This window comes from Leuciscus leuciscus (genome assembly GCF_965113295.1).
Source record: "Leuciscus leuciscus genome assembly, chromosome: 2".
Taxonomy (NCBI): domain Eukaryota; kingdom Metazoa; phylum Chordata; class Actinopteri; order Cypriniformes; family Leuciscidae; genus Leuciscus; species Leuciscus leuciscus.
The window spans coordinates 38649687-38672078 of record NC_138726.1 but is presented as its reverse complement, the minus strand read 5'-3'; the positions used below and the strand labels follow the sequence as shown (position 1 = coordinate 38672078).

The 22392-nt window shown below is 37.3% G+C and overlaps 1 protein-coding gene across 2 annotated transcripts in view; it reads right to left on the bottom strand.

Annotated features, from left to right (window-relative positions):
* map2k5 (mitogen-activated protein kinase kinase 5) overlaps positions 1-22088 on the bottom strand; it is a 61623-nt gene extending 39535 nt beyond the window's left edge. The window contains exons 1-10 of one of the 2 annotated variants that reach the window (XM_082162278.1): positions 21649-22088; positions 21421-21469; positions 21082-21149; positions 14344-14413; positions 13904-13944; positions 12625-12692; positions 10392-10443; positions 7159-7223; positions 1518-1557; positions 161-229 (exon numbers count right to left, since the gene is read on the bottom strand). In XM_082162278.1, coding sequence (XP_082018404.1) covers positions 161-229; positions 1518-1557; positions 7159-7223; positions 10392-10443; positions 12625-12692; positions 13904-13944; positions 14344-14413; positions 21082-21149; positions 21421-21469; positions 21649-21780 — 654 coding nt within the window. In that variant the 5' untranslated portion in view covers positions 21781-22088. The remainder of the gene's footprint in view (positions 1-160; positions 230-1517; positions 1558-7158; positions 7224-10391; positions 10444-12624; positions 12693-13903; positions 13945-14343; positions 14414-21081; positions 21150-21420; positions 21470-21648) is intronic. The other variant, XM_082162279.1, reaches the window with a different exon arrangement.
* Positions 22089-22392: the final 304 nt, after the last annotated feature.

Below are 22392 nucleotides of genomic sequence, written 5' to 3'. Positions count from 1 at the left end.
GAGGGAATACAGCATTTCAAGTAGCTGATCACACCGGGAGTGCACATTTTCGAATTTAGGTAAGTGCTCTTATCCACTGAAAAGAGGACTGAACTACATTGAAAATAATATCATATAGATACAGATTAAGTAATCAAGCACAGAGAAAAAAGGTTCAGACCTTATAAAGGATCTCAAGCTCTGACATGATTTGCTTCTGCAACTCCACCGTGATGTCGAGAGGAATAACCTGGAAAACAAGCACAAGGCCATCGTTTGAACGAACCCACTCAAATTAAACTTTCTGAACTATTTATTAAATAAGCACTTATTTACAACCCATTTACACCCAAACAGAACTCTTAAGCTAAATAAATTATATCAAACACATATGCAATACTAGACTCTTTGCCCACCCATCAGATAAATACAACTTTTCTGATTGTGATCATCTACATGAACTGCATCAATAATTCTGTTTCAGCTCACTTTGAGATTGAGAATGTATCCTTGAGAAACATGCTTGAAAAGAGTTCTCTCTTCAGCTAGTATTGACAGGAAAATCAATTGTCTACCATTTAAAATAGCAAAAAGATATTCCACGGCTGTATTTTCATCCAATATTACAAACGTTTTGAACTAGAAACGGTTGTGTTTTTTGCAACCAAGGCATTTGCTCTCTCTCTTCCCCACTTTTGTAATGAAGCAGCGACTAGCTAAAATGCTTCTTTAGTTAAGGCTAGATTATCAGCCTCCCGCCGAAATAATTGATTACAGGTAAGGCAGTAAGGCAAGGCCACACAGTTAAAGCTCAGCAGAGATCACTTACAGCCTTAGCCAAATAGATAGCCCTGCTCGAGCAAACCCAGGCAGTGCGCAGACGGAAAGATGAGCAGACACAGCAGAAGAAATGAAAGGAAAGGAGGACAGATAGGAGATAAGACATAAGAGAAGTGAGAGGATAACTAAACAGATGTAAATGAGGATGACGAGAGAGGGAGAGGGATAAAATGTGAGAAAAGAACGGAAGAAGTGACAGAACAGAGAACAGCTAAGATTGAAAAAGAAAGAGCCTCTCTGTCGTATGAGGGCCACAGGGTCTCAAACATGCTTAACTGTGGTGGCGCGTGCAGGAGTGCTGGATTTGCTCTTTTGTGCTCTTCAATTAGCAGAGCCCTTTTAACATCTCCAGCAGTCATTCATTGCATCCTGCCGCCGTAAAGTCCACCTGTAACAGACCCGCTGAGGTCTTGCTCCCTGAGTTCACCTCTTCTGCACTGCTTTTTTTTTTTTTTACTGGCTGATTGATTTTCTTATCCATTTGTTGAATGTGAGTTTCAATATCAAATGTTGGGTCTTTGGTATGTTTTCTTGGTTTTCTATGTGAGCCAAGTAATTCTGAACAATAAGCCAAAATGCAATCTAAACAATATGTACAAAAATGTTATTATTTAAGGTTATAAAAGAGCATCAGTGAATTCCTTTCACTTTATGTAGCTTGAGGTTCTAAAGCTTATAGACATTTGTATTGTTCTTACCTTCACTGCTACAATTCTCTTCCCAAGCAGGTGATATGCTCTGTCAAAAAAGGAATGAATCATGATTAATGACAATACACACATTAATAAACTAACAAAACACTAAAAAGCATTGAGATTGTTTTTTGTTTTTTTAAGAGCTAACATTGTATTGTACTGTATTTGTACTTGTACATGTATTTGTTTAGGCAGAAACAATGAGCTATCATGTGATCATGTGACACTGAAGAATAGCATAATGGCTGCTGAAAATTCAGCCTTGCCATCACAGGAATTAATCACATTTTTAAATATATCCAGATAGTTTTTCTTTTGAATATTTCACAATGTTACTGTTTTTATTGTATTTGGATAATTTCTGAACTGCAGCATTGGTGAGCAGCATAATAAACTTCTTATTGGACCCAAAGTTTTATATATAAAATAAATTTTACTTAGATATTTAAATGATCTATCTATTATATATTTGTTATCTAATGCATTTAAACATTAAAAGTGTCAAAAAAAATTGAGGGCACGGTAACACAGAAAAATCCAAGGATAGACATTCAATAACTGACATTCAAGGATGGAAACTATGTTCAGGTTTTTTTTTTTTAAGTCACAGCAACCTGAGATGTACATCTATATGACTAAGTAAGACACTCAGGTGCTTTTTAAACATTTGTATTTATTTACAGATTATCAGCATCTTAATCGCTTCAAAAAAGAGCTCAGAGGAGGAGTGTCCTCATCCTAAGTGTCAAATGCAGGTGAGGTCAACCCTGAGTCAGTCACCTGCGAAACCTCAGACATTCTGAGCTGTGGAGCGTTATCAGCTCCGTTCCCGTTTCAGCGTGAGCTCTCCCAGACAGGCCTCCTGTTACAGGTCGAATTAACGGCAAAGCCACAATTATTTAATTATGATCCTTGCTCATTCCGAGCAGTGGATCTGGTTACTGCAGTAGGTGCTGAAGAGGGTTTGGGTTACAATAACCCACGACACGGTCCATTCCACCAGATAATATACTATAACAACAGACAGCTGCCAAACGAGGGTGGATACAACAACACAGGCACACTGTATGTGTGTATGAACACGAAAGAAACAAACAAAAGAAAGAACAGAATAAGAAAAAGATTTGATTATGACGCTCTGTACGTAGGCGCATATATATCTGAAGTAAACAAATTCGTAATGGTTCGTGTTTGAGACAGTGCATTTGATTTATGGGAAATAGATGGCTGATCTTGTTACAGCTCCAGACACCTCGTAACTCCAGCAAGCCTTTAATTAATGTCGCTCTAAGTGACGCGACGGCTAACTTCCCTCATTTAGGGTGACGACACTCGATCCCATCTCACCTCAGAGTACTCTGCAGGTACACTTTACACTTCGGAAGATTCTGAGCCATACAAGATACAGAGATGCCCAGTGATACACCCAATATGTGCTTATTAAATTAATATGTACGGAAAATTCAATCTTAAAGACCTGGTATCACAGACAGGGCTTAGATTAAGCCAGGATAGGCCTTGGTTCAATTAGGACATTTAAGTAGATTTTATAAACATGCCATAGAAAAAAAAAAACATTACTGATGTGCATCTTGAGACAAAACAATTGCCCTAACATTTTAGGATATGACAGTGCAAGTTGCTTTCAGTTAAAAGAGTTCAAACATACATTTTAGTCTGGGACTAGGCTTAAGCATTGTCTGTGAAACCAGGGGAACGTTTTCTAGTAATTTATGATCAATTGAATAGTCAAACTCAAGTGATATCACCTTTTAGAGGTGGTACAGCTTAATGGGTAGTGATGGGTATAGCTCAGGCCTGATCGGAAGGCAGACCACAGTTACGAGTTCAACATCATGCATATAGCGAGTCATAAGCCATCACCATTGTCCCCTTGAGCAAGACACTTAACCTTATGTCTTTCCATAGGGATTGTCTGTGTAATATGTAAGCTATAAGTTGCTTTGGATAAAAGCATCTGCTAAATGACTACTTACTGCTTACTAATGCCAAGTTTGCCAACCCAACCAATGAAGTTGTCTTAATGGTCGCTTCAGGACATCCTGAACAGTAATGGATCCTACTAAGCCCATTTACAAAGTTCAGCTAAACTCCTTGAACTTTGACCCTGCTGAGTAGTCATGCAGAGATGATTTAAGACTGACAGACGCATGGTCAGAGCAAGGTGACGTAGTGACGTGTGGTCCTGACCCCCGTAAATGTGTCCCTATTCTCTGTTTGTTATTTACACTCCAGAGCCCAAGGTAATGAAAGCTCTGTCATGCAGTATTCATGGACCTCTAGAAGACAGCCATCGAATGCATGTGCGTTTGCCGACGAACACACACGCACGCAACCACACAAACAGGTTTCGATTACAGCGGCCAGTGCGGACCAGACAGTTCTCTCCATCTCTTTCTCTATGCCATCTAACCTGAGATGACCAGATGATCGCCTCACCTGAAAAGAAAGCCATAAAGAGAGGTGCGCAGGTGCAGTGTGTGTGTGTGTGTGTGTGTGTGTGTATAATATACAGTATCTCACAAAAGTGAGTACACCCCTCACATTTCAGCAAACATTTTAGTATATCTTCTCAAGGGACAATACTAAAGAAATGAAACTAGGATATATTTTAGAGTAGTCAGTGTGCTGCTTGTATAGCAGTATATATTTACTGTCCTCTGAAAATAACTAAGCATACAGCCATTATTGTCAAAATAGCTGGCAACAAAAGTGAGTATACCCTAAGTGAACATGTCAAAACTGTGTCCAAAGTGTCAATATTTTGTGTGAGCGCCATTGTTATCTAGCATTGCCTTAATCCTCCTAGGCATGGAGATCACCAGAGCTGCACAGGTTGTTGCTGGGATCCTCTTCCACTCCTCCATAATGACATCACAGAGCTGCTGGATGTTAGACACATGGCGCTTCTCCACCTTCCGCTTGAGGACGCCCCACAGGTGTTCAATAGGGTTCAGGTCTGGAGACATACTTGGCCACTCCATCTCCATCACCTTCACCTTCCACAGCAAGGCAGTTGTCATCTTGGCGGTATTTTTAGGGTCGTTATCATGCCGTTCGGCACAGTTTCTGAAGGGAGGGCATCATGTTCTGCTTCAGAATGTCACAGTACATGTTGGAATCCATGTTTTCCTCAATGAAGCACAGTTCCTCAGGACCAGCAGCACCCATGCAGCCCCAGACCATGATGCTACCACCACCATGCTTGACTGTAGGCAAGACACAATGTTCTTGGTACTCCTTACCAGGGCGTCGCCACACATGCTGAAAACCATCTGAGCCAAACAAGTTTATCTTAGTCTCATCAATGGTCTGAGCACTGACAAGCTGACCTTCCGCTTCTGCAACATCTAAAGCAATGCTGGCCATTGCATTTGACCCTTGCAAAGCCTGTTCCGAGTGGAACCCGTCTTGGAAAACCTCTGTATGACCCTGGCCTGCACTGTAACTCAAGTTTAAGGGTGTTACCAATCTTCTTATAGCCTATCTTTGAGGAGAGCAACAATTCAAATTCTTAAATCCTTAGCGAGTTGTTTGCCATGAGGTGCCATGTTGAACATCCAGTGGTCAGTATGAGAGAATTGTACTCAAAGCACAAATTTTAACTGCTCAAATACAAGATACACAAATTTGTACGGTCCTGTCAAGCAGACAAAAACATGAACATGATGAATAGGACATGTGGCTTTGCAGGGTTAAACGACGTTCAGCTATTATCACTTAGGGTGTACTCACTTTTGTTGCCAGCTATTTTGACAATAATGGCTGTATGTTTAGTTATTTTCAGAGGACAGTAAATATATACTGCTATACAAGCAGCACACTGACTACTCTAAAATATTTCCAAGTTTCATTTCTATAGCATTGTCCCTTGAGAAGATATACTAAAATGTTTGCTGAAATGTGAGGGGTGTACTCACTTTTGTGAGATACTGTTTATTACACACGTACACACAATTTATATTATATATAAATAAATATTTTACATATAACACATTTTTCTTAAATATATAAATGCATGTATGTGTATTTATATATCCAAAATATTTATATATAAAAGGGAGGAGAAATCCGTATCTTTTGTTGATTTCACAGACTGTGTCCAATTAAACTGTACAGTATTTTGATATTGTGGCATAGACAGGTTGACATGTCATCATTGAACAAAACTAGACGTGGTGAAAGACAATATTACTAGGATTACATTAATTATGCGTTCACTTGGTTTGTACTGACCATAATGTGTTTTGAGTGGTGTATTATTGGGTGCTGAGAGCACAAAACCAAGTCAAGAGAAATGTAGAAAGTGCCATTTTTTCCTACATCAATACTTTTGTATATTTTTGGATCTATGCAAATAATTTTTCCGAATTTCAGTCTATGAATATGAGAATGTTTGGTTACCTTTAACTTTTATTGGATATGTAAGAGAGACGTGGGTTATAAACACAGTAATACAGGGGTGGAGGTAAGGTTAAAGCTTTACAGAAAAAAAAGATGTATTTATTCTTAAGAAAAGCAATTTAAGCAAATACCCTTGGCACCATCCTGTATGCATTCTGACGGTCACAAAGGTGTGTGTTTTGCATAAAGGAGAGTGTGTGTGTACATGAGCAAGCACAGTAGAGGTGATCGAGGACAGCTGTGGAGATGGATGGGACACTGGCCTAAATTTCCCTACGAGCCACATCAGAGATTATATTACATTACATTACATTTCACCTCTCGCTACCTGTACTGCACTGCAGCTGTCAGTCTGAGCAGGAAACACAATGACAGTGAATGTTTCCTTTCCTTAAAGATCATGAATATGCAGTGAACAAAAAATAAATAAATAAAAACAAACATTCCTGGTATTACGGTCTTTTAGAACACATTACACATCCTTTTTTCTCACATGTGAGATCAAAGTTTGCATTGATTTTTAATGGATGTTCTATACACTTAAAAAGGAAATGTCTATGTTCAGATCAGCTGTATTTCTTATCCATCACTTAAAAGAGAGAAAAAAAAGGGAAAATGGTTTGAATTAGGAGATGAATGCAATATTCAGCACTTTCTTTTGTTTGAGGGAAAAAAAATGAATCTAGGCAAACACATTTAGTGCTGAGCTTGTCAGACTGCATTTATGTTTAGGTTGCAGTATTGGCTTTTTTAAAATGGTTGAACAATTTCCAACAACACAGAGGTGCTCCTCCAGTAATAGAAGAATATGATGAGTGTTTGGGTTATCCACAAAAGCACACAGACCCTTGTCAGCGGTCACTCGGTTCAAGAAATTAATAAAATGAACTGTGTGTGTGTGTGTAAGACGATGGCCTTCACCAGTCCTGTCCTTGTATCATTTGGGTGGGGTGTATAGTTTGGGCACCGAAAGGAGCTTTAGAAGGGTCAAAAAGAGTCACTTCACCCTCACAAGTGCTAAATCAGCATCACCCTTTACTCTGATGTCTCAAGACATTTAAAAAAAATCATAATATTGAAAAGGTTTTGAGGGATGTCTGAAAACATGAGCAATGTAAAATTAATCAGAACATGAGTGCAGACAACCTATAGATTGGTTTTGAAGAGGCTGATCACCATCGGCCTAATTAAAATCTCAAAACACGAGAGCAGCACTCACTTGTAAACAGTTCCACCATTTCCATGGCCGAGCTGCTCCTGGTACTGGAGGTCATGTTCATTTATCTAAACAAGCAAAAAAAGAGAAAAAACTGAGAAAGAAATTCCCCTCTAGATACTGTTTTTATTCAAGGAGAGCAAAATCAATCATCAACCCTACTTTATCAAAATAATCTAAAGCATCTTCAAAAGTAAGTTATTATGTGTGTCAGTGTGTGTGGAGTCAGGTGTTTCTGTGCATTTCTTTCTGCGAGTAGGTGTACGCATGCATTCATAGACATGTCTCTATGAGATGGCCACTACAGCAGTTTTATTTTTTTTGCTCAATAAATGTGTAAAATGGTCAAATAAACTGATGAGTTGAAGAATTAATTAAGACAGACCTGTGAGTGTGAGTAAGACTATACATCAGAGACAAGTTGCAACAAACCCCTTAAGTTAAGAAAATGGATGGACCATTATAGGTTTTCGTTACATAAGGGCTCTTTAACAACCAGCTGAGCTGGTTCCATGGGGCCAGAGTATCTCTGAGGCTGACAAAGCAGAAAAACGCTGTGGAATGTCACTCTGGTAATCTTCTGACCTGACCTGTAAATGCAGTTGCTAATTCTAGCCACAGAAGATTTTCAGATTTTCAGATTTGAACCGATTCATCCAGTCAAAAAATTATCTCCCACTCAATCATTGACATTAGAATAGAGTTCAGAACCACAATTCTTTTCGCAACTGAAAAGATACATGACATTTCTCAGTAGCGAGGTGGCAATGCCGCTGTTTTTGAAGCAATTAAACTTACACTTCACTATGAGTAGAGACTCTACTGATGAGCACTGTCGAGAGACACACAGAGTGGTAATATACACAAGCGTAATCTCTCTCTATCTCTCTCTCCAAAAACTGCATTAGTCTGCATCTCAATGGCTCAAGCCTCTGTTCATAGCTTTAAAATTACATTTTGGAGAAATAAGGTTTAGACTATTTTAAGGTGTCCGTGTTACAGTGCAATTATACAATTAAGTACTGAGTAATAATAATTAACTACATGCAGGGTGTGGGATTACAAATTTAGGAATCTGTTTAAGATCTGCTGATCCTACATTCTTACATAATATCACATGAAAAACTAAGGGGAAGAACATTGTATTTAGCATTTAAGGTAAAGATGACGGCATCAGATGAATGATTCGGTTAAGGAAAGATTTTAGCAAGAGGTTCCTGCCAGTCCTGTTCTCTTTATTGTAAGTCAAATGAGTCAGATTACTGAGAATCTCACCCTTTGTCTTTTATGGCTCTTGGAGATCCTGTCCCATTCTTTGAATAGTTATGCTGATTGGATTAGGACTGGTAACACTCTAGAGTCTGGGGTGGGTTCTTATACATGGATACTTCATTTGCATGCTTTGTTTAAGGTCATCAGCCAGGTGCTTTGTCTCAATTTCTAAACACTGCCTCCTGAAATCTATATAAACTACAATGTACACTGCCTTAGTCAGACTTGATGACTGCAGCTACCCAAGCTTGTGTTCTCAAATAATCTTGATTAAGATACAAATGAGCCTCTCGTCTTCACTTCTGAGTTTCCTACAAGGGTTAGGGTTATAAGGGTTTGTTTTAGGGTTAGCTGTATGTAATTATGCACAATTTATAGTAATTACTATAGTAACGTGTAACATGTAACGGACACTAAAATAAAGTGCTTTTAAGCACTATTAAAGCGCTATTAAAACCTACACACAAGCTTTTAAGGACAAAAACCTAAAGAAATTCTTGCAATGAAACATCTGAACAATGTCTTGAGGCATGGCAATCATATAGTATCCGCGGAATAATTGACTCGGGGCCCTTGGATTATTAGAAAAACAATGTACAGCCAAGATGTTCCAACTCGTTATTTTTCTAATAATTTAACGGCTCTTCATCAATTACTCCTTACTTGTACCACAATAACAGGGTATTGTTACATCTGAGGTGAAAGCATTCTGCTTTTATAAAACTGAAGAAAAGCAAACAAGATATTTACTTACAAATAAATAAATGTATTAAAAGCATTATTATTATTATTATCATCATCATAAACAACAATAACAATATAATATAATAACATTATATTTAAATAAGGACTATTGTTAATAATTATAGAATTATAATAATTAGTGTTGTTATTATTATTATTATTATTCTTAATAACAGCAGTATTTTTCATTAACAAAAAAATAAAAATAATATCATTACTACACATCTGAACAATCCAATCCAAGTCATTTGTTTGTGATTGCTAATGCAAGTGGTTAGTCAACTGGTTTTGTGTGTTATTGTAGTGGAAGTGTTTCCCCTTGTGAACTGGACCTGATGTGAAGCCAATGCTCTGCTGACAGGCCTCACCCCGACTACAGGGGCCCAATGCAGGACATTTGATTAGGCTGATGTGTGGGAGAGAGACATTGTGTGTGTGTGTGAGAGAGAGAGAGAGAGAGAGAGAGAGAGAGAGGGAGAGGGAGAGAGGGAGGGAGGGAGAGAGAGAGAGAGAGAGAGAGGAAGAGAGGAAGAGAGGGAGGGAGGGAGAGAGGGAGGGAGAGAGGGAGAGAGAGAGAGAGAGAGAGAGAGAGAGAGAGAGAGAGAGAGAGAGAGAGAGAGAGAGAGAGAGAGAGAGAGAGAGAGACTGTGTGCGCGTGCGTGAGGATGCTAGTGCTCTATTAACTGTGCATGTTACTGGTGACACAGGGGATGTGACTGTCTTAATTGTCTATCTGAAATACTTTAGTTGACAGACTGGTCAGCTAAGGGCCTGTGGAAGGGAGAGAGAGAGAGAGACTGTGTGCGCGTGCGTGAGGATGCTAGTGCTCTATTAACTGTGCATGTTACTGGTGACACAGGGGATGTGACTGTCTTAATTGTCTATCTGAAATACTTTAGTTGACAGACTGGTCAGCTAAGGGCCTGTGGAAGGGGGAGAAGAGGTGACAGGGAAAGGAGGAGGGGTGGGCAGCAAAAGGACACAGCTTTGTACACTCAAGATAAAGATCTCAACCATACAACAGAGAGAGTGTCAGTGAACAGCCTGTAATGTGCAATCAATAGATGCTTTTGCACATTCACACAGAGAATCTAAAGTGACTAATTAAATGGGAAGCATCACTGGTTAATTGGTACTGATGATACTGTGCATTATATGTGTGTGTATCAAAAAAGATATGCAGAAGTTAAGTGTGTAGTGTGAAGAGAGGGCTACTATACCTGTCCATTCGTCAAAATCTTCTTAAGCTCAGCTGAAGACTTTTTTAAACTGCTGAAGAAAAAATAAAAAGTATGAAATTGTGTACGAGAATAGAATACTTAATAGAAGGCTCTGCAAATATCAGACATGTATAACTGCTGAATACACACACACTGGCCTTCAGACTGCAGGTCTTTGTCCTCTGCCAGGTTTTTTTTTTATTATCTCAGACCAGATCCAATTATAACTGACAAAATGTTTCTGCTGTATGTTTAGGCTATGAAGACTACCAGCTCCTGTTAGTGTTTATCTTATTAAAGGGAATTACATTATTGAGACATCAATATCACCGTTAAAGGTGCAATACACGACTTCTGAGAAACAATGTTAATATTTGAAATCAACCCAAACAAACACACCCCTCTCTTCATTGCTCTGCACAAACATGCCATGCAAGAGTGGATATCATAGCTGAAGCGAAGCAAAATAATGCTTCGCGAAAAATAAAGCGAAGATGACCAATGAATGACAAGGAATAACAAAAAAATTAAATGTGTTTATTTACACATTTTACTGTGTAAATGAACACAGTACACAAGAGTATATACAAGTAAGAGTTTGTTGTTTAGTCATTAGCAGCACACCAGCTCAAAACTGTCATGTTACTATAGCTAAAAATCTTTTTAAAGCCAAACTGTAAATGTTTACAACAAGGCCCTGTTGATTAATATTTTATTGTCAAAATTTTTACTATAAATTCCTTTTTAATTATTTTACTACTTATTTCCTAAGCACAAGGACACCAGAATTGGACACAATTATCCATAAAGAAACAGGAATTAAATTTGGTAATGTACACTAATGTTCAAAAGTTTGAGAAGTAAGATTTTTTGATGATGTTTTTGTAAGTCTCTTAAGGCCCCGATATACTTCAAGCGAAATTGAAGAACGAACTGCTGTGGCGCCATTTCGAACAAAATCAGGCCAAAACGAAGTTCGTTCAGAGTTTGTTTTGGAAGTTCAAAACAGCTTGCCAAAGCAAACTTTCCGGAAAAGTTTGCTACAGGTGGTAAACACCTTTGAACTACCATTGGTCCGTGGCGATTACCTAATAGGCAGGTGTTCTTTCACGTGAAAATATTTTTTCCGTTCATTTCTCCTGTTCAGTTTGTAGAGGTCAAACGTCCACAAGTTAAAACATGAACACACTGGAGACCTGCTTTATAGCAGAAAATTAAGTTAGTCTTCAGATGAAATGAGACACTGACACTGTTTTTCATGTTTAATAAGGTAAAGCTGCTTGATTAAGCAATCTATTGTATAAAGTGTTATAAATAAACATAACGTGACTTAACTTGTCACGAGTCGAATTACAGAGCTTGTGCAAATGTATCCACATTGCTATGATCAGATGCTTTTCTTTTGCTTTATTATTAAAAAAATGCTTGCTGGTTTATCAATTTTGTTGTTTTTATTTAGTCATTGAGAAGAAAGCACACAGAACATATTTACATATTCATCTAAACTTCGCTCTCCGCAGTGTGGGCGGCGTCAGATGTTCGCTAACAGTATATCGCTGCTCACGTATTTCGAACTTCGTTTTACAAAGCGAACAAGAAAAAGAACATCGCCGTGAGTATATCGGGGTCTTTATGCTCGCCAAGACTGCATTTATTTGATCAAAAATACAGTAAAACAGTAATATTGTGAAATATCATTAAAATTTTAAAAAAAATCTACAATTTAATATAAATATTATTTCCATATAAATAACATTATTCCTGTGATGGCAAAATTATCCTTCAGAAATCTTCTAATATGCTGATTTGGTGCTCAAGAAATTTATTATTAATTTTAAAAACAGTTTTGTTGCTAAATAGTTTTTGTAGAAACTGTCATTTTTTCAGGATTTTTTGATAAATAGAGAGTAAAAGAACAGCATTTATTTGAAATAAAAATATTTTGTAACATCATAAACGTCTTTGTTGTCACTTTTGATCAATTTAATGTGTCCTTGCTTAATAAATGTATTTTAAAAAAAAAGTTGATCCACCTAAAAGCGTAGTCCTAATTTAAAAAACGCTATTAACAAAGTCACAAGAGGCTGCAAGTTACAGTGATTTTACCACAGGTAAGAGGTGTTCTTAGGCATGATGGATACCGGATGCCTCTGATTAGAAATATAGTTGGTAACCCTAAGCTGTTTAACAAGCAATGTAGAAAACTTGAGGGATTAATATAGAATTGTATTACCTATCGTTGGACCGGGAATCAGCTGCAGAGGAGCTCCTGCCACTCGAGGATTCGGGCCGCGTGTTCACCTGCGGGCAAACAAAGACAATCAGAACCCTGTGCTAATTAACCTGTGATTCAACAGCAAACTGCCTGGTTTGGCCGCAAGGTTAATTGGCTTTTGTGGGGGAGACAGAGAGAAATAAAGAGAGGCTTGAGGAAAGGGGTCACTTCATCTATCAGGCAAAATTAAATATAACTCTGGGAACATCCTTAGGTAAAAAAAAAAAAAGAATGAATCAACATCACGTCCTTTATTTGTCATTAAAGAGGATTCATGAAGCTGCTTCTTGTCAGGGCCACGCTAACGGATCGCAGTGGGAGAATGAAGGAAAAAAGCTCAAAGAGAGACACTATATAAATAAGTAGATTAATTGAGGTCTGTAGGTCGTATAGTGTAGTGCAGGAAAGCAGCGATTCTGTTCTTAATTAGTGTCTATGAAGACCTCATTTAGATCAGTTTATCAGTTTTTTGTTTTTTTACCCTTTTCAAGCCAATTAATTCGGAATTAAACCAAAACAAGCACAAAACAAGAACAATTATACTATCTAGGTAAACAGAAACTACACTACCCTTCAACACTTTAGGGTTAGTTTTTTTTTTTTTTTTTTGCTAAAGAAATTAATGTTTTATTCAGCAATGATGCATTAAATTAATCAAAAGTGACAGTAAAGACATTTATAATGTTGCAAAAGATTTCCATTTCAAATAAATTTTGTTCATTTGAACTTTCTAGTTTTTAAAAGAATCCTGAAAAAAAAATCATGTTTTCCACCAAAACATTAAGTAGCACAAATGTTTTACATTTTGATAAGAAATGTTACCTGTGCAATCAACATATTAGAATGATTTCTGAAGGATCATGTGACACTCAAGACTGAAGTAATGATGCTGAAAATTCAGCTTTGCCATCACAGGAATAAATTATATTTTATAATATATTCAAATACAAAACAGCTATTTTAAATTGCATTAATAGTTCCAATAGGCTTTGATCAATTAAAACACAATCTTGGTCAACATAAAAGCCTTTTTTTATATATATATATATTACCAACCCCACATTTTGTAACGGTTTATCAAATAAGCAGATAGAAATACAATGAAAAACATTGAGGCGGTAGAAAATGAGAGACAGATAGAAAGAGAGAGTCTTGACTTCAATTGACATTTCAATAAGTGTACGCAGCATAACCGATCCATGGCCAATTCTGCAGAAACAATCATTGAGACACATACCTTCAGGCCGTGTATGTTGCGGATCCCTGGGGTCTTACCGGCTGAAAAGAAAATTGACTAGATTGTAGATCAAGTGAGGCCAGAGCAAAAGAACATGAGCAGAATATTTTACAGAAAATGTTTAAAAAGTCAGAATTAGTCTATCCGCAACATTACAAAACATATTGAAATACAGCTTGGGGAGCTAATAAGTATATCCTAAAGAATAATGCATATGTGAATGTATTCATAAAGAATTTGCTTCCTCTCACAGAAGCCACTGCGCATGAGGTAATTTGGGATTTGCTAAACAGAAAACGCTCACACAAGCACGTGAACAGGGCAGTGCTGAGTATGGGGTTTTCAACAGTGATCTAGGCTCTAGATGGGCCTCGGGCACGTTTACTGTTGCGGTGTTAAACTGTAATTTGGGCCAACACACTAACACACACTTTACACACCTCGTGGAAATATCTGTAAAGGCTCAGGTAACAGTCCATTGATGCGGTGCTCCATCACTGTGTTGCAGTACTGTGGAGAATAAACAAAACAAAAACAAAAAAAACTCTTAAAAACAGTCCAGTTCCTTTTTTCAGTAGTTCACACAAATCAATATTACGCTCGGTGAAAGTATTTGAGAAAAAAAGTCCCACGGAGTATCAAAGCAATCTTCTGTTAAAAAAAAAAAAACATTCTCTGTAACACTTCAGTATGGGGAACACATAGCCTATTCACTATTTACTGCAACTTTTGCCTCAATAAACTCCTAATTTACTGCTTATTAAGAGTAAGGTAGTTTTTGTAGCGTTTAAGTTTCGGTATTGGGTAGAATTAAGGGATGTAGAATAAGGTCATGCAGAATAAGGCATTAATATGTGCTTTATAAGTACTAATAAACAGCCAATATCCTAGTAATATGCATGATAATAAGCAACTAGTTAATAGCTAGAATTGAACCCTAAAATAAAGTATTGTCACATTCTCCTTCTCTCAGAGCCACTTGCAGTATTGGGGGGAAAAGAAAAGACGCTAAATGAATCGGGCACCCTGCTCAGGTAATCTTTTTGAAATCCTCTGTATCAATTCATCCGTTGTAATGGCTGCCAGGCGCAGCCCAATCACAGAGTTTTCTCATTTCAGCCTGACGTAAAAAGCAATCTGCCAGTAACGGCTGCCTATTAATTAATTACACGGCATAATAGGCTGAAATAGAGTCTGGCATTTATAAACCTTGTATTATACTATTAATGATATTATTAATATCATGGCAAGCTTTTTGTGTAATTATTTTTTCTTTTTCTTTAATTAATCTATGCGGTTAATAAAGAAATTTAACTTAAAGCAATCTAGATTTCAAGTTTTGTTGGCACTGTACTTGTAGTTACATATGAGACTTCATGTCATATATTAATTACATGTATTATATTTTATAATATTCAATATTTACTGAAGTTGACCTTGCAGTTGCCATTTTAAACCTACAGAAACTGTACATTGACTTACATTTGAGACTTTATATGATATTCTGTATGTATATATTCCATTTTATTGATCTCATTTTTATTATTACTATTTTATATATTATTTTATTAATTCATATTATTGTATAAATATTCAATATTATTTTGAAGTTGATCTTGCAATTGATATGTCATGTAGCACTTTTGCTGATTCTATTTCAAAAGAACTCAAACACGCGCACAAATTTGTCTCCCCTGCCAAAAGAACATTCAATGGATGTTTCGGTTAACAGAACCATCTGGTCGCTCGTCCTCTCCTCTCAGTCCAGCACGAGACCTTTGTGTCCAAACACAGAGCACCCATCGCACACAATAAAGCCATTAAAAACCACAGATCCAGATGGACAAGAGAGGAGGGGAGAGTGTCAGTGTTTGAAATAAAGACAGAGACAGAGAGATTGAGAGACAAAGGCAGAACAAGACAAAGGTCAAAAGCAAGCCTAACCAAGGCCGTCCACCACCGTCCCTCCGCCGCGTGTGAATACGTGATGAACACGTTGTGCCGCGCGCGAGGACATGCAGAGGAAGCAGTGTTAGAGCAGCTGTTATTAAATACCCTATTTATCACTGTCACCTCTCTGCACTGCCTGCAGGCACTGAAACCATGTAGCTCTACCAAAACACACACCTTTAATTTTCCACTCGGTTGCTTTATCGATTAGGGCTGCAATTACCTAACTAATCTGTAACAGTGTATTAAAAGAAACCTCCCTTTGTTGGACAATAACTAAAGGCAGTTTGATCACAGGAAGGCAGCTTGAAAGCTGGAGGGAACAGAGGAGTCGGACCTCCGCTCTGTTGGACCCCGATCATTAACACACCCCAAGTAAAGCGCTCTGTAATTAGCCGTCCCAGCCTGGGAGATCAGTGCCTGTGTGTGTGTGCCTGTGTGTGTGCGCGTGCGCGTGTGCGTGTGTGTGGCTACATCTGACATGGGTCAGTCTTTAACTTTGAACTAACATCCTGGAAAGGCTAACGGTAAGAAGGGGTTCACCGGGGACCCAGAACATCTCAGAGACCTCAGACTGATGATCGCTGCTAGAGCAGTCAAGACAGTTTGAAGGTCGGTTTTCACCAGAGAGCTCTGTGAATTAGCTTACGCACCTGTAAAGCAAGAAGTCATCTCTTAATTCCTATTAAGTCTACATAACAGTAGATCCCTTCACATGGAATTAATTGAAGCAAATTTATAAAGGTCCCCACAGAGACCTCAAGAGCCACCAAGGCAAAGGGCACACGCTTGAAATATGACCACAATGATCAGTTAGACATAGGCACAAGCCTCAGAACATGTTACACGCATATTAAATTCCACCCTTCTCAGCAGCTTGCACTCTCCCCAGAGAAGCAAACAGCATCATGGGAGGAAAAGCTCATTTTCAGAAAAAGTGGACTCAGTTGTGCTGTTAACCAAAATGCAAGGGGGAGGCAATCTGCAACAGCAACGAGCGGTAATATTCACTGTCAGAGTAATATGGCCTCAAAGATTTTTTTTCGGTGATGTGCGATGGCACGTTCCTTAAGAGGAAAGTCTCTCCGTGTATAAGCATTAATGCAGATTGTTGCGATAACAAATATCTCCAATGTCAGAATGTGCATTTCAAAACTAGAATTAATCAAGACAGGCAAAAAAGTTGAATTACACTCAGGCAGAGCAGGACACCCGCGAGACATCATTGTCAGTGTGTCACCTTCTGGCCTAATCTGGCTAATGACTCCAATGGCCTTGAGAGGTACAACATTGATAAAGCATCTAAAAATAAATAAATATCAAATATAAGTAATTTCATTTCCTGCAGAAGCGGTGGTTTTAAAGCCCATGGCTACTCGAGAGTCATTGAGAGCTGATGGGGGGTAAAAGACAACACCAGCTGAAAGTGGATTTTGAAAAATTCCTCTACCCAAGAGGGCTGTGCTTCTAATGAGGCGAAACTTTAAGTATTGAATAATAAATAATAAAAGTTGATAGTTCATTTAACTTCCACTGTACTTCACAGGGGGAAAAACTATTACGAGTCATTACGTTTGGTGTCCACAATGTGAGCAGTAAGTATTGAAAGCACTTTTACTGCGGTCTCAAAAGAAGAACGTTAAAAACAACACATAAAAAGCAGAGAAAGAAGAAGAACAGACTGAGGAAACAAGAGTAGGCAACAACATTCATTGACTTGAAAGAAAGACTGTTTAAATCCGTAATCGGGGAAAAGTTTACAATAGCTTTTTATTAAACACATGACATTTTCAATTTGTGCCTGGTCACTTGGGGAGGCCACTGCCTGAGTCAACACAAAAATAATGAATATTAAGAGAAATGAGCAGGAATTTAATATTACACTTTTCCCTTTGCTAATCTTGCTTGGTTAACACCTGTAAAATTTAAAATAGGGGGTGAGAGCCAGAGACGCAGGTTGCCATGGAAACATCGAGAGGTGAAGCCAGAAAAAAAGGAAATAGATGAAGAAATTGAAAGGAAAAAAGAAAATATGTAGCTACTTGTCATCCTTGCCAATCAGCAAAGTAATGAGAACACTTTCCCCAAGGGTGAATAGATCTGGAATAATAGATTTGTAATAGCTTTTCCCTTCAAACAAAACACTTTCAGCATTCAAAGGTCTAATACAACAGACTGTAATAGAGCGCAACGGTGACCACCCACTTTTCCTCAGCTTTGGTTCCGGAAGTATTTTTCTTTGTTTATTTGCTCCATAGGCATTTCATTAAAGCCTTTTTATTGAAGTGTCTCATGAACCAACCGGCTCCAAGAAGAATCACAACAGTGCAAACAAGGGTTGTTGCTAAGGATTCACCTAAGTGAAAATTCCGGCCTGAAATCGAAAGCCAAGAACCGAAAATTAATTTCTTATTTTAAAATCGTTTATTTTTATTGTATTAATATTAGACTTTTTAATTAAATTCAATAATTTAATTGAATCTTATTTAAAAAAATAATACAAGCCAATAAAATAAAATAACCACACTTACTTTAAGAAACACACCAAAATTGGACAGAAAATTTATTAAAATAATTTTTCATTCAGTTCTATGCAACAGAATCAGATTTAACAGATTTATTTTTTGACCAATTATCAAATAAAGTATAATACACATAGAATTACAAAAAATCCTGCATGAAAGTGAAATCTGAGTGCTGAACACTGAGGCATTTGCTGTATTTTCAGCTCATATTTTCAGCCTTTTTTCCCTTTCGGACAAAAAACGAAAATACCATTTTCAGCCGAAAGTTTTCTGCGAACGAAATTTCTGTGTATCCCTAGTTGTTGCAATATATCGATACTGATGACAGCAGCAATATTTTAAAAATTAAATGCTGATATTGTGTTAATATTACACATACAATATTATTGTTGATAAGCCGGCACCGATAAACCGATAAATCGATGACACTCAAATAGAGTAGATGGCAGTTTTACACCTTAACCTTGGTTACCACCCATCATAAAATAGAGAAAAAGGAAAACGCAGTACATTATTTTTGTACACTTCTGTACAGTTATGGTAACAAACTCTCGATTCACCTGCCTACACTCGTATTTTAAGTGTTTCACTGGCCCAAAAAAAAGAAAAAACTAAATAAAGTTAAGGATGAATGTGACTGATTTGACTTCTTGTTTTTTTTTTTGGCCACAATAACCATACAATGAAAATCTGATATCATGACAGCCCTATTATAAACTATAATTTTAATTAAAAAAAGAAAAGAAACAAGAAAGAATTTGAGAAAAAGAAAAGAAAAAAGAAAAAGAAAAGGAAAAAGTACAAGACTTGCACTTAATCATAATGAGGGAATGAACTACAAATTCCATAAAGTATTGCGAATTATGTTGTTTTAAGCATCTGAATTAAAGTAATTAAAAAAACATTATAATTGTTATTAAGTATAAAACAATATATGTTAGATTTATTGTAATATTAAAATATAGGCCTAAACAAAATATATAAGCAGTGAAAGAGATTCAATTACATCATTCGCAATGCTTCACACAATAGACCTTAATAGGTCTTAATCAGAGTAGCGCCATTTAAAAAAAATGTAATGCATGAAAACGATGCTGTGAGGGATATACAGTATATATAGTATAGGGATATACTGTTAAGCAGCACAACTATTTTCATCATTGATAATATTGCTAAATGTTTCTTGAGCAGCAAATCAGCATATTAGACTGATTTCTGAAGGATCATGTGACACCGAAGACTAGAGAAATGATGCTGAAAATTCAGCTTTGCATCACAGGCATAAATTAACATTTTAAAATATATTCAAATAAATAAAAAAACGGTTATTTTAAATAGTAATAATAGTTCACAATATTATTGTTTTAACTATATTTTTGATTAAATAAATGCAGCCTTGATGAGCATAAGAGATTTCAAAATCATTCAAAATTGTAATGTTTCCAAACTTTTGACAGCTACTGTGGATTCAAAGAATTATACGGTTGTTTAAAGCTGCAGTCCGTAGCTTTTTTGGGTTAAAAATTATCCAAAATATTTTTTGAGCAAGTGTATAACTAGCCAGTGTTCAAAACGATCTGCTTGCCTTAGCTCTATTCAAAATGGTAAGCTTGTAATAATGTTTTTAATTCCAGTGGTACTGGTGGATTTCCGCGGGAAATTCGAGCATGTCTTTGCGTCTTTACGTCACATCTGTAAACATAAAGAAGGAGTCTCGGCTAGTAGGCTATATTGCGTTTGAGGATGTTGGAGGTGGAGTGACAACTGGAGATTCACCCGTTGTAAAATGCGAAAGACTTCGGAGAAAAAAAGAGACTGCAACCGGCCCATGTGAAAACAAGGACAAATATCGGAAGGGCATTAAATGTAGTCACGCAATGCTGATGTTGTTAAGATTAACAATTTGAGAATAAAGTATAATTTGCACGGTTTGACATGATATGATAAGCGATCGTTAGATTTAATCGGCGCGATTTACTGCAATGCTTTTTTTTCCCTTAGTTGGTCACAACAAAAGTGGATGTTATTTTTTTCGGACATTTTCTGGTGAAAATTCTTATGTTGGTCTGTAATACAGACTGTAAAAAAATAGGTCATACTTCCAAAAAGTAGAATCTGTGATTGCGAATGACAGTATCCACACCACCAGCGCGGTGATTGACAGATGCACATTTTCCTCAAAACATTGGATTCATCCGCGCTGTGCCATGCCGAGGCACAACGCATGTAATGTTGATAATTCCGCGAATAACTGCAATTGCAGATTTCGAACAGAGATGGGGACGAAGAGGAAAAACTGCGGACTGCAGCTTTAACAACCTACCGATTGTTCAGCAAACTAAACTTTCAGTAGACAAAAACTCCATAAAACAGTTTTGAAAGTTGTGAGTTGTAAAATTGATTGTGTGATCTCTTTTATTTAGTGCGCACCATTGTAAATACTACATCCATCCCTCACAGCCTCGTTTTCATCTGCATTCAATTCAATATGGTGTCTAACTTTACTTTTATCGGATGTTTTTTTTCTCATGGTAACAGTGACGTTTCTGATGGTGAGTTTGATTTACAATTAGGCAATGTAGTTCTTCAATGGCAATCTGGCTATTAAACATGTTTTATAAATGATGCTGAAATCACACTGTTTAACAGCTGAATCAAAGGACTCAAAGAGCTTGGCTGCATTTATACATGAGGTATGCTCACATAGGACAGCATGGCTTTGAGCTCCTCATCACTGCGAACTGTGATTCGGTCGCCAACTTCATCCTCATCTGAAATATAAGAGAATCATTTGAATCTAAAACAGCTAATCATTTGCCAATTTAAACAACCATTTTTATCATGCATTCTGCAAATGTATGAGTTTACTTTTTTGCATGCCTTTAGCCTGACCGATTAGTTTTGTTCAATAAAGACAACAGCATTGAAAAGAGAAAATGACAGTTGTTCAGTCCTATTTTCTGTTTGTTTCACATATAGGCTACTATTTAATTGGCTATCATGAAAATAGTAAAATAATTGAAATATAATAACAATGCTCACATTCAAAAGCGGTGACTGTGGTTTCGGGCATGACATCCCTGATCGCGGCCTGCCAAAATAGAGAATCACTGAGCAGACAAACATTTGAATGACAGCTGTCAATCAGCACCATTATCCTGAAAACCACTCATTAAGGTATAACATACTCCATGAATGGTTTCTCCCTCTAAAATGTACTGAGATGTCACATGGAAAAACACTGTAAATACAGGTAAAACAGCAACTCACCAGCAAATCGTTAAAGTTTAGATGTGATGGATAATCCACTAATGAGTCCATGTCCCCCATCGGCGTCTTTATCCGGATGACGATTCCCTCAGATTCCATGCTGCACAGGTTATTTAAAACAAGTAAAAGCATAACAAAAGCCCACCGAGAAACATAATCTTGGCTTTCAGTGCAGATTCCCAGACACACAGCAGCTGTACAGCAGGCTAGGCGGCTAGCTGCTTAGCTCACTAGCAGTGAAGAAAACATTCACCACACAACTGACGCAGCGGTCACTCCGACTAATAAACGAGAGACATATCCTTCCAGATGTAAGGACTAAAGTTAATCCGACTGTTAACTAGGATTTGAAAAAATATTTGCCCGTAGTTAACAAACTGTCAACAATGAAAGTAAAGCAGAGGAAGTTTAGCGGAAGTGTTTTGAAAATTACCCGGAAGTTGAAAGTCAGCTGAAAGAATATAAAAGCCTCACAGACTGGGAAGCTGACTTCTAGACAGTATTCGCGACGTGTCTTTAACTATTCCTTTGGCTTGAATGAGTAATATTTCAGAACATGGCGTCAGTTTGCAGGCCAACCGGGAATAGTGATTTTTTATTTTTATTTTTTTAAGTTGCGATAAGGCTTTGAAATAGATTATACACCTTTTAATTGAGCTGTTTGTATCACTTTGACCCATAGCCTACATTTTAGTCATAAATCAAAAATCGCCATAAAAACAATTCACGTTGAATGAAAGTTAA